The 12643-nt window shown below is 35.8% G+C and overlaps 1 protein-coding gene across 3 annotated transcripts in view; it reads right to left on the reverse strand.

Annotated features, from left to right (window-relative positions):
• Nucleotides 1–2384: 2384 nt before the first annotated feature.
• LOC138708898 (uncharacterized) overlaps nucleotides 2385–12643 on the reverse strand; it is an 85739-nt gene continuing 75480 nt past the window's right edge. For all 3 annotated transcript variants that reach the window (XM_069839209.1, XM_069839210.1, XM_069839208.1), the window contains exons 2-3: nucleotides 6710–6781; nucleotides 2385–2918 (exon numbers count right to left, since the gene is read on the reverse strand). In XM_069839209.1, coding sequence (XP_069695310.1) covers nucleotides 2737–2918; nucleotides 6710–6781 — 254 coding nt within the window. In that variant the 3' untranslated portion in view covers nucleotides 2385–2736. The remainder of the gene's footprint in view (nucleotides 2919–6709; nucleotides 6782–12643) is intronic.

Raw genomic sequence — 12643 nt, forward strand, 5'->3', positions numbered from 1 at the left:
GGTTTTTCAGGGTTTTTCCTCAACCGTAAGGCAAATGCCAGGAAATTCGGGCCACAACATCCCTGAAAATCACCGACCTCATTCATCACCGAAATCATATTCATAACAAATCAGTCATACATATACAGTCGCCATCTAGTTCACAACAATAGAACCAGTCTCAACAATAGTACACAGGCCTTCGGATTTCAACCAAAGATTAACTCGCTATATGACCAAAGATGTTAAAGCGAGTATAAATAACAGCGAGGAAAAAAAAAGTGTTGTGAGTGGATTATAACAGAATCAGAAAACAGTTTGAAAAAACTAGGCTTCGTCTCGTTCCCCCCCCCCCCCGAGATTCTGTTAAGCACTTAACGCATGTGTATGGCACACTATTTTTTGGACGATCGTCATTTAAATAAATTTGTTTTTAAATTTTGAATACTGCATAAATTTGTTTGGTCAGTATAAATTTCTCCTATAAGAAAATTTTAAGTATGTAGGTTATTTTGTTTCAGTGTAAACAGTCATTGTTTTTTAATCATTTCAAGGGAAATATTGTTCCGGGGCCGGGTATGAATCCCTGGAATCTTCGCTTAGCGCACGAATGCTCTACCGACTGAGCTACTCCAGGAACTATAAATGACACAGTCACAATTCTTCCCTTTATATCCACACAACTCTGTGCGACTTAAATTGTGGCTTTCTATTAACGTACCTACAGTAAAGATAATATTTTATGCAAATTTGGCTTTCAGATAGAAACTCCCTGGGAAGCAGGCTTGAATAATTTCAAGGGAAAAATTATTCAAGCCTGCTTCACAGGGAGTTTCTACGTGAAAGCAAGATTGGCATAGTCATTGTTGTTTCTAATAATGAAATTTGTATTAATCTGATCAATACAATAATAGTTTAATTAGAAGTTTTGTAATTATTTAATGATTATGGCAAAAGAATTGGTTGAGGATTAAGTGAATGAAGAGATTAAAAAAACACACACAGAGGATGGGTTGCGCTAAGTTATTACGGAAAAAGTCTAAAACAAGATATGAAAATACGTATTTTTCTAAATAAAGGCTCTATTTGTTTTTACTTACCGCACACTAGTGATTTCTTTTGTTTCTATAGCAATCTGAGAACGTGCGGTATTGTCAACTTACGAAGTATGTAAATAACAATGGTAAGTAGGAGAAAAAGGCAAGATCGTCCAAAATAGTAATATGCGTTACAAGAGCAGTATGTTGAAGTTTTCATGTTCGAGGAAAAGTTTGAAAAAGCGAAACGTAGTTGAGCTTTTTTAATTTCCGAGAATTGAAAGAAAACATACCGCTCGTGTATCGTACATTATTTTGTACGAAGATCGTTTATTACATACCTGAAAGACGAATTTCTAATTAGTTGCAATGAAATTTTCATCTTGGTTTCTGTTCAATGACGGCAAATTTGCGAAACAAAAATATATACTCCAGCAGGCCGTGATATACGTCTGTCTTTCCCCCCCCCCCCGGTCTATGATGAGTCTGAAATCTTGTTGACTTTTTCACGGCTTCCGTAATGTTACTTGGATCACGAATGTAGTAACTTTAGTGGAGTTGTAGAGTTTACTTAATTTTTGCAAATATTTAAAAACAATAATTAACAGTGCAATTTAGGTGAAATTGCAGTGGTAAGTTTCCAATTTATAATTATAACTATATTGAACGTCTCTAAAAATAATATGTTAAAAGCCTAAAGCAGTAAAATCAATATGTCTCTTAAGCGGTAAGAAGAGGGAAATTGTTATGCGTGTTACGTTGGGAATACTGAATGTGGAAATTTAGACTTTCCGCGGATTGGTTTTGTGCGGAAACCAAGCAAATACGCACGATCTCGTACAAAGTAATTTTACAGAACTACTTTTCCTCATTGTATACTTTTCCGCGTTGCTTTCAAATTAAATATAAATGCCTTTTTACACAATTTTAAAGGAATCAAATTACAGAACTTGGATAACTGAAGCGTCGGCTGGAACAAGGTTATAAGTTACATTTGGTAAAATTTACAGGAGCTCCAAAAATGTGTACGCGTACAACTTTGTTCTTACAGGGTAGCAAACTTTTGAGTGGACAAATTTCACGTACTGCATTGATGGACAGTTGCAAGCCAAGGAGTATAGCAAGGTAACATGACATACAACATTATTACACGGAAACACGCCGAATGAAAATTTTTTTAACTTACAACGTTGTTCCAGCCGACGCTTCAATTAACATTATGACTCAAATTTAGCTGACATTTTAACATTGAATAAATATACCATAAAGTTGAAGACTTTATTAATTTGGATTTTTCTATGAAATACAACAACATACGTTTTTTTGTAATCATAGTTACCTTTTTATTCCTGTATAAAACTGTGAACAATTAATATTCTCTCAGAGCCTATATAGTTGTCTACATTACTCAGGACGCAACTGGTTTCCCACATTCTCCGCTGCTTCAGCGATATCGGATGAAGTTCCGATCAATTCTTCACTTTCATAAATAGCCATAATAATTTGCGATATTTTTCAAGTTTCAAACAAACTTGAAACAAAAGCAACAATTACTAAATAAAACAGTAATGTGACCATGGCAACAAAGTAACAAATGCTGGTCGATTCGTGTCTTTTAGCACGGTGAAATTTTAAACGAAATATTGTAAAATTATCTATTATTAATTTTTATATTTTCAAATTATGATAGTATAAAAACAGTATGTGTCTTGATGGCAGCTCAGCGACTGAAGTGGAAGTGGGGAGGCCACGTGAGCATGTGGGATCCATGAATGGGGAAGAGGACAGCGGGAAGGACGAGGATCCGATGGAGAGACTTCTTCAGGAAGGAAGCTGGTAGACAGTGGACAAGAACAGCGACATGCAGGACAACATGGCAGGTGCTCGGAAGATGGACAGGTCCTAAGTGACAGAAAGTGGATTGACATCAAACATTTACAGTAATTATTTTCAGTGCATAACCTTTATCAGTGCATAATCTCTAATGACTGAAAATTGACAAACATTGAAGACAGTAAATGAACAAACATTAAGCATCAGGGTAATAACTTTTTAACCAGCATAATAGAGTCGTCAGGAATAGCTCACCCCAGGTAAGTACAAGGACAGCTCACCCTGCTTGATGCAGAAGCCTCTTGCCCTAATGGGATGTATTTATTTATTTACTTATTTAACCCACGTGAAGAAAGGCTTATTACAATCCTCATGTCACATGTAACCCTCGATAAACCTCGAGTTGCAACCAATGACATTCAGATGTGCAATGGATGCCTTTCTACACTAGTATTGCAATATACTATTGAATCTTTGTATTTTTAATGCTATTACAAATTATTAAATAAAACTTTGCCACAACATAAAAGCAAATTAAAGATCATTTAATGCATATAGTAAGCAATTATTTTATAGGTTTACTCATTAACAAAATATATTTCACAGATTACAATTTGATTTTTTCTTTGTTCGCACTCATTCAGGTGCAGTTTTCTCAGATACTGTTTGATCTAGGATGTCAAAACTATTTTAAATTTTGTGGTGAACAACATTTCTGACAATTTCCATGGAAAATTTTACCAAAGAGACACATAGTAGTTTAAAAAAACATATTGTTCTGAAATCGTTATTCTTTTGTAATAAGAATAATAACGTTAAAATAAAAAAAAACTAAAACATTCATTTGTAATTGTAGCTAGAGACTCATGTACTTGTACTTTAAAATGAACAGTAAAAGTTTTATTAAGGTAAGTACAGGCCTATAAAATAGTTCCTGAGAAAAGTGCACAGAAATGTGTGCAAACAAGAAAAACCAGAATTCAGCCGCTGAAAATCCATATATATATATATATATATATATATATATATATATATATATACATATACATTCCATATATATACATATACAAATACATATATATATACATACATACACACAAAGTGTCCCATTTATCTTGACCACCCTTAATAACTTTGTACGCAAGAACCAAATGCAAAATTGTTCCATATCAAAGGTGTACAACTGAAAAGGGGAAATAATACTGATAGAGAGACAATGTTTTAGCGTTATTTATTAATGTGATACGAGTATTAACATTGTTTTTTTAATTACACTATGTATTTACTATAAAAATTGGAGATTTATCCTTCGAAGAGGTGGAAAAATTCAAATATCTTGGAGCAACAGTAACAAATATAAATGACACTCGGGAGGAAATTAAACGCAGAATAAATATGGGAAATGCGTGTTATTATTCGGTTGAGAAGCTCTTATCATCCAGTCTGCTGTCGAAAAATCTGAAAGTTAGAATTTATAAAACAGTTATATTACCGGTTCTTCTGTATGGTTGTGAAACTTGGACTCTCACTCTGAGAGAGGAACATAGGTTCAGGGTGTTTGAGAATAAGGTGCTTAGGAAAATATTTGGGGCTAAGCGGGATGAAGTTACAGGAGAATGGAGAAAGTTACACAACACAGAACTGCACGCATTGTATTCTTCACCTGACATAATTAGGAACATTAAATCCAGACGTTTGAGATGGGCAGGGCATGTAGCACGTATGGGCGAATCCAGAAATGCATATAGAGTGTTAGTTTGGAGACCGGAGGGAAAAAGACCTTTAGGGAGGCCGAGACGTAGATGGGAGGATAATATTAAAATGGATTTGAGGGAGGTGGGGTATGATGATAGAGACTGGATTAATCTTGCACAGGATAGGGACCGCTGGCGGGCTTATGTAAGGGCGGCAATGAACCTTCGGGTTCCTTAAAAGCCATTTGTAAGTAAGTAAGTAAGTAAGTAAGTACTATGTATTTACTATTCAATATTTCAATTAAGCTCGTCAAGACCTTTTCAAAAATGTATCACAGTGTACCATTCTGAAAAAGAGAACGTTAATAAACGGAATGTTATTTGATGCCCTGACGGCATGGTTCCTGCGCATAGTATGAAGTAGTTTGACTTTAAGTTGGTGTAAACATTACGTAATACTCATACATTGCAGATGATACTCAGGGTGCGTACAAGACACTAATAACTTTCTGTTTATCAGAATGGCACACTGTGGTACATTTTTGAAAAGATCTTGAAGAGCTTAATTGCAATACTGAATAATAAATACATAAAAAAGGTAAAGGTATCCCCGTAACATGCCATGAAGGCACTTGGGGGGCATGGAGGTAGAGCCCCATGCTTTCCATGGCCTCGGCACCACGTTCTGACCGCCTTTACCCCAGGAAAGACCCGGTACTCAATTTTATAGACACTGAGTGAACCTCGGGGCCGTTCTGAAAGTTTGGCAACGAGAAAAAATCCTGTCACCACCTGGGCTCGAACCCCGGACCTTTCAGTCCGTAGCCAGCTGGAATAATAAATACATAGGGCCGTATTCATAGACATTTTTAGCGTGGGCTTCCGGTGGATGATCAGCGTATTTCGTATTCATAAACCAGTGTTAGCGATATATGATTTTAATTCTGTACAAGTAACCAGTGGATACCCGGAGCTAGTTTAGTACGCTCGTAGCGCGTGCTGCGAAATGTCTATGAATAGCACCCTTAAGTGTCATTTAAAAAACAATGTTAGTACTCGTATCTCATTAATAAATAACGCTACAAGGTTGTCTCTCCATCAGTATTATTTCCCCTTTTCAGTTGTACACCTTTTGTATGAAAGAATTTTTCATTTGGTACTTGCATACAAAGTTATTTAGGGTGGTCAAGATAAGTGGGCAAAGTACATATATATATATATATATATATATATATATATACATATATATATACAGTATATATAGACCTATTTTTTCACAAATAAACTCGTGAAAAAAAATTGTCAATATGTACATCAAATGATTCTTAAATTGTTTCACATTGTGGCAAAAATGTAATTTAATTATCTGTAATAGTAATAAAAATACAAAGGTTTAAAATATTTCCTAAGTTATAAAAGCATTCGAAACAGCCCTCTAACTTCAGTGTCCAACACTGACGCCTAAACACAGCAGAAGATTGCCCGTATACCTAGCAACATACTGTATAAGAACATAATTTCGTATTCATCACTGTTGGCTAAAATTCAGGAAAATATTGATTTAAAGAATATTGTTCCGTAAATTATACGAATGTCAATTCGTAAACATACGAAAAACAATTCTGTAAACACTGCTGTCGCTTGGCAACGTAGCAGAATAAGATTCAGTGAAATTAATTATAATTCACTGAATTAAATTAGCTCATAAATTAAGTTACTACTTTACCTTATAGATTTATCTAAATTTAAATAAATATGTAGTGAAGATTATTGCTGGAGAACCTTTTAAGTGTAGTGAAAATATTTGTAATTTAAATTTATGTATTGTATTGATTAAGGCTGGTTGAGTGGAAGAGAAGGCCTTATGGCCTTAACTCTGCCAGCGAAAATAAAACATTATTATTATTATTATTATTATTATTATTATTATTATTATTATTATTAACAATGTTGCTTGGTAACGCATGACAGTACAGTATCCTGAACACAGATGCTTGGTTTCGCATTAGAATAGAATTTTCTGAACACTGTTAGTTTGCAAAGCGAAAGAGTTTCCTAAATATTCTAAACCAAAGTTCACTCCTGCAGAAATTGTATGCGTTGAAACTCGTTGTTTCCAAATGAATTCAAAGCTTAATAAAATGGAAAAGTTCTGGTTGCACTCACCGATATCAGTTGTCATTCCAAAGACACACATACTGTACTCCTCTGTAATGCTGTTTCCATAGTCACACATACCTGCAAAGAAGGAAAACAAATGCTGTAACTTCTCAGAGCACGAAATCTATGATAAGCAACTGCAACGTCGAAAGAGTTTATGACATTAAGACAGGCTGAACGTGTTCTGCGGAGTGTTTCGTAATTATTATTAAAATGGTAGGGGTACTTATTATGTGTGTGCTCTCAAGTCTGACACTTTACTTGGTAATCTGAGCAACTGTTTATGCTAATGTGACCCACGTCTTCTCTCTAAATCCAGATTCAATTACAGAGAAAGGGTTTTAAATGCGTATTCCAGAAATTCTAACCAAAGTGCATATCGTGACTCGTTAAAACAAACACTGTGTCATCTGTTAAGGTTATATTTGTCCTGCACTAGTGCAAGAAATGGTGTTGTAATTATTTGTTTTTATTTTGTAATGTTACCTCGATGATAGAGTTACGCAAAATCAATCGTATAACTTAACGAGCTACCTCTATAGGCCTATTTACCCACATATAAAAAATTAAAAAATATGGTTTATTTAACGACGCTCGCAACTGCAGAGGTTATATCAGCGTCGCCGGTGTGCCGGAATTTTTGTCCCGCAAAAGTTCTTTCACATGCCAGTAAATCTACTGTCATAAGCCTGTCGCATTTAAACACACTTAAATACCATCGATCTCGGCCGGGATCGAACCCGCAACCTCGAGCATAGAAGGCCAGCGCTATACCAACTGCGCTATCGAGGGCGACCCCACATATAAATTATCTCTTTCTATCCGTATATATTATGTTCTATCCATCTACCTATACATGTATCTATTTACTTATACATACATACATACGTAAGTACGTGGCCTACATTACATATATACATAATGTTCTGTAGAAGATCGGGTCTTTCACTGTAAACCCAGCATTTTCCTATTTTCTGCCTTCCTCTTAGTCTCCGCATATAATCCATATATCTTAATGTCTATCATCTGATATCTTCTTCTGCCCTAAACTCTTCTTCCGTTCACCATTCCTTCAAGTGCATCCTTCAGTAGGCAGTTTCTTCTCAGCCAGTTATCCAATCAATTCCTTTTTCTCTTTCGACATCATTCTTTCTTCACTCACTCTCTCCAACACAGCTTCATTTCTTATTCTGTCTGTCCATTTCACACGCTACATTCTTTTCCATATCCACATTTCAATTCGTTTCTCTTCACTTCCCTCGTAATGTTAATGTTTCACAGCTCTTACAATGCCACACTCCATACAAAGCACTTCACCAGCCTGTTCTTTAGTTATTTTTCCAGAGGTCCGCAGAAGATATTTCTTGTTCTATTAAAAGCTTCCTTTACCATTGCTTCTTCCAACTTCTTGACAGCAGCTCATGTTACTACTTATAGCACACCCTCAGTATTTGAAGCTGTTCACTTGTTCTATTGCCTCGTTTTGAATTCACAAGTTTATCTTCTTTATTTTTCTTCCGATAACCATGATCTTCGCTTTGTTTGCATTTATATTCATTCTATGCTGCTCACAGGTGTCATTATGTCCAGTAGCATATCCCTTAGTATCATTTCCTCTTCTGCTAACAACGCCATATCAGAAAATCTTATGCACTTTATTCCTTCTTCCTCATACTATCACCCTTCCCATGTTATGAAAACACTTCTTCTCTAAATTGTCATAGATGTTGAACAGGGTATGTGATAAAGGACATCCTTGTCGTACTCCTCTCCCTATTTCACTTCCTTCTGACATTTCGTCTCCTATTGCGACTTTGACTCATTGCTTCATATAAAAGTTACCAGAACAGCCTTCTCTCTTTCCAATTCAAAGCAATTTTATTCAGGTTATCCATCAGTTTATTGCAATCCACTCTATCGAAAGCCTTTTCTAGGTCCACGAACTATATACACTTGTCTATTCTTCTCTAGGTATCTTTCGCAGATTGTTCGTAGCAATCCAAATGCATCTCTCGTGTCTTTTCCCTTCATGAAGCCAAAACTGCTCTTCTTCCAAATCTCCTTCCATCTTACTTACTTACTGACTTTTAAGGAACCCGGAGGTTCATTGCCGCCTTCACATAAGCCCGCCATTGGTCCCTATTCTGAGCAAAATTAATCCAGTCTCTACCATCATATCCCACCTCCCTCAAATCCATTTTAATATTGTCTTCCCATCTACGTCTCGGCTTCCCCAAAGGTCTTTTTTCCCTCCGGCCTCCCAACTAACACCCTATATGCATTTCTGGATTCGTCCTACGTGCTACATGCCCTGTCCATCTCAAACGTCTGGATTTAATGTTCCTAATTATGTCAGGTGAAGAATACAATGCGTGCAGTTCTGTGTAACTTTCTCCATTCTCCTGTAACTTCATCCCTCATAGCCCCAAATATTTTCCTAAGCACCTTATTCTCAAACATCCTTAATCTCTGTTCCTATCTCAAAGTGAGAGTCCGAGTTTCACAACCATAAAGAACAACCGGTAATATAACTGTTTTATAAATTCTAACTTTCAGATTTTTTGACAGCAGACTGGATGATAAAAGCTTCTCAACGGAATAATAACAGGCATTTCCCATATTTATTCTGTGTTTAATTTCCTCCCGAGTATCATTTATATTTTGTTACTGTTGCTCCCAGGTATTTGAATTTTTCCACCTCTTCAAAAGGTAAATTTCCAATTTTTATATTTCCATTTCGTACAATATTCTGGTCACGAGACATAGTCATATACTTTGTCTTTTCGGGTTTTACTTCCAAACCTATGTCTTTACTTGCTTCCAGTAGAATTCCCGTGTATTCCCTTATCGTTTGTGTATTTTCTCCTAACATATTCACGTCATCCAGCAGCTGATGTAACCTGTTCAATTCTAAACCCTCTCTGTTATCCTGGACTTTCCTAATGGCATACTCTAGAGCAAAGTTAAAAAGTAAAGGTGATAGTGCATCTCCTTGCTTTAGCCCACAGTGAATTGGAAACGTATCTGTCAGAAACTGACTTATACGAAATCTGCTGTACGTTTCACTGAGACACATTTTAATTAATCGAACTAGTTTCTTGGGAATACCAAATTCAATAAGAATATCATATAAAACTTCTCTCTTAACCGAGTCATATGCCTTTTTGAAATCTATGAATAACTGATGCACTGTACCCTTATACTCCCATTTTTTCTCCATTATCTGTCGACTACAAAATATCTGGTCAATAGTTGATTATTATTATTATTATTATTATTATTATTATTACTATTACTATTTTAACGCTGGTAACTTTCCACACACTGGAACTGAACCAAACAGTGGCATGTCTACCAAGATCGAACACGCAATAATATTGAGACGAGCAGAATAGGAGGTTAAGTACGCCAAGTACAGTTACTGCGTGCTCGACCAGTCGTTGACTGAATGTTTAATTATAGACGTGGCACCACAGTACAATCTACACTGCAAGAGAAGAGAGGCCTACGATCTCAAAACTGTAACATACAACTGACTTGGAATGATACGTGATTGTAAGGTTTGGCAGTGATTACTTTGCTGTGTCATTTCTTGAGTATTTCAACAGCGTTTTGATACATAGCTCCTACCGAGACGGAGCTCTCATTGTTTGCATCTTTCGGAAAACACAAATTTAATGTAATGAATGATGTATTAAACATTTCGCTTGTAAACGCACTGTGTATGGTATTATTTCTATACTTGAATCATCATATTTATTTATTTATTTATTTATCTATCTATCTATCTATGTCCATAACAGGGCAAAACCCCAATTACAATAGACAGTACAGATAAAAAAAACATATTGCATACAACACGAAAAAAGAGGTAAAACAGATACAAGTGTAATTACAAATTAAAAATGGAAAAGGGAAGGAAAAAAAAACAAATAGATACCACCTAAATAAAAAAGACAGTTACAGATATAAATGAAAAACACCAAATAAAAACAAATCAAAAAGAGCCAAGTACAGACATCACACCCAAAAATGCAAAATGTAGGCGTAGCTATAATTGGCAAATTGCAGAGCAAATACAACACCATGTTAATAAATTCAATATACAGCACTACAGAGCAGGCCCAATAGGCTCAATTCATTTATTCAAAAAACTCACCAACACAGAACATGTGTTTCAAGTAATGCTTTACATAACTATTTCTTGTATATATTGTACGATAACGAAAAATCTAAATCCTGTTTATTTGATAGATGATTGTAAGTTCGAAGCATTAATAGAAGTGGAGACATTTTATGAGATAGTGTTTTTGTTGTCTGTAAATGAAAGAGAGATCGCTTTCTCAAATTTGATTTACCAATATTGAAACTAATTGGCTGTAGAAGATCAGGGTTGTCTATTAAACCATTTATGGTTTTGAACAAATGCATTTGTTGTGCTCTTATCCTGCGACTACTGAGAGATGGTACATTAAATTCAACCAGCATGGATTCATAAGATTGCAATATGTTGTAACATGAATGTTTTTCATACATAGCAGTTTTAGGATTTTATTCTGTACTCTCTCTAGAATGACCGAGTGCGATCGTAATTATGCTTATTTAATAGTACATTATGCAACGAGCCTATAATTATATTAATTAAGACGCAAGTATGGATATTTATGAAACCAGCGCAAGCGAGTTTCATAATATTCATACGAGCGTCTTAATTACCATTATAGGAAAGTTTCATACAACTTTTTATGCTCGACCATATTTCTAACTTGAAATTATTCATATGTATACATTTTATTTGTATCTGACAAGATCGGAAGTGACCTTGTTCTAGGTCGTGAATTGTGAGATGTGCGCAGACGCGAAAGTATTGATTTTTTCCGAGGATTTTTTTTTAGTTGGTTATTTAACGACGCTGTATCAACTACTAGGTTATTTAGCGTCGATGAGATTGGTGATAGCGAGATGATATTTGGCGAGATGAGGCCGAGGATTCGCCATAGATTACCTTGCATTCACATTACGGTTGGGGAAAACCTCGGAAAAAGCCCAACCAGGTAATCAGCCCAAGCGGGGATCGAACCCGCGCCCGAACGCAACTTCAGACCGGCAGGCAAGCGCCTTAACCGACTGAGCCACGCCGGTGGCTACTTTTCCGAGGAACAATAATGTCATTGACCTTGATGTAATCCCGTTAAACTTGATATAACCTTGATTATTGAAATCGACATTGAAAAACGAGATGACAAATTGAATTTATTTGAATATTATTTACAATTAACGCTAATTATTATAGTAACAGAACATAACCTTCTGCAACAGTATTGGATTTCCAGCCTCCGTGACTTTTCGCTAATTCTCTTTCGATTGCATATCCGAGAATGATCAATACTTGCGGTTTTATAACGGTACAAAGCTGACTTGTCATTGGCTGGACACCTGTACTTTAATGAGTAGGTGTACTTTAATGACATGCATTAAAGGACTGCTACCAGGTGTATAATTACTACATTTCGGCATGGTCGAGCATAAAAAAATAAAACAGTTAAAAGACTTTTAAACGATACAATAGTCTGCATAATTCTCAATACAATAGAGTTCAAAACAAGGAAAGATACACACATATGAAGTTTTATAAAACAATGGCGTCTCCCATGTCATTACATGCAAGTGCATTATGGTCCTGTCCACCACTGTGGAGTAGCGGTCAGCATGCCTACTCGTGGAAGAGCTGGTCCGGGTTCAAATCCTGATTGGGACAAGTTACCTGGTGGAGATTTTTGCGGGGTTTCCCCTCATTTCAGGGGCAGGTATTTATGGAGATTAATTTTATTTTTATTTTAGTAGGTTATTTTACGACGCTTTATCAACATCTCAGGTTATTTAGCGTCTGAATGAGATGAAGGTGATAATGCCGGTGAAATGAGTCCGGGATCCAACACC

Source organism: Periplaneta americana, chromosome 11 (assembly GCF_040183065.1).
Source record: "Periplaneta americana isolate PAMFEO1 chromosome 11, P.americana_PAMFEO1_priV1, whole genome shotgun sequence".
Lineage (NCBI taxonomy): Eukaryota > Metazoa > Arthropoda > Insecta > Blattodea > Blattidae > Periplaneta > Periplaneta americana.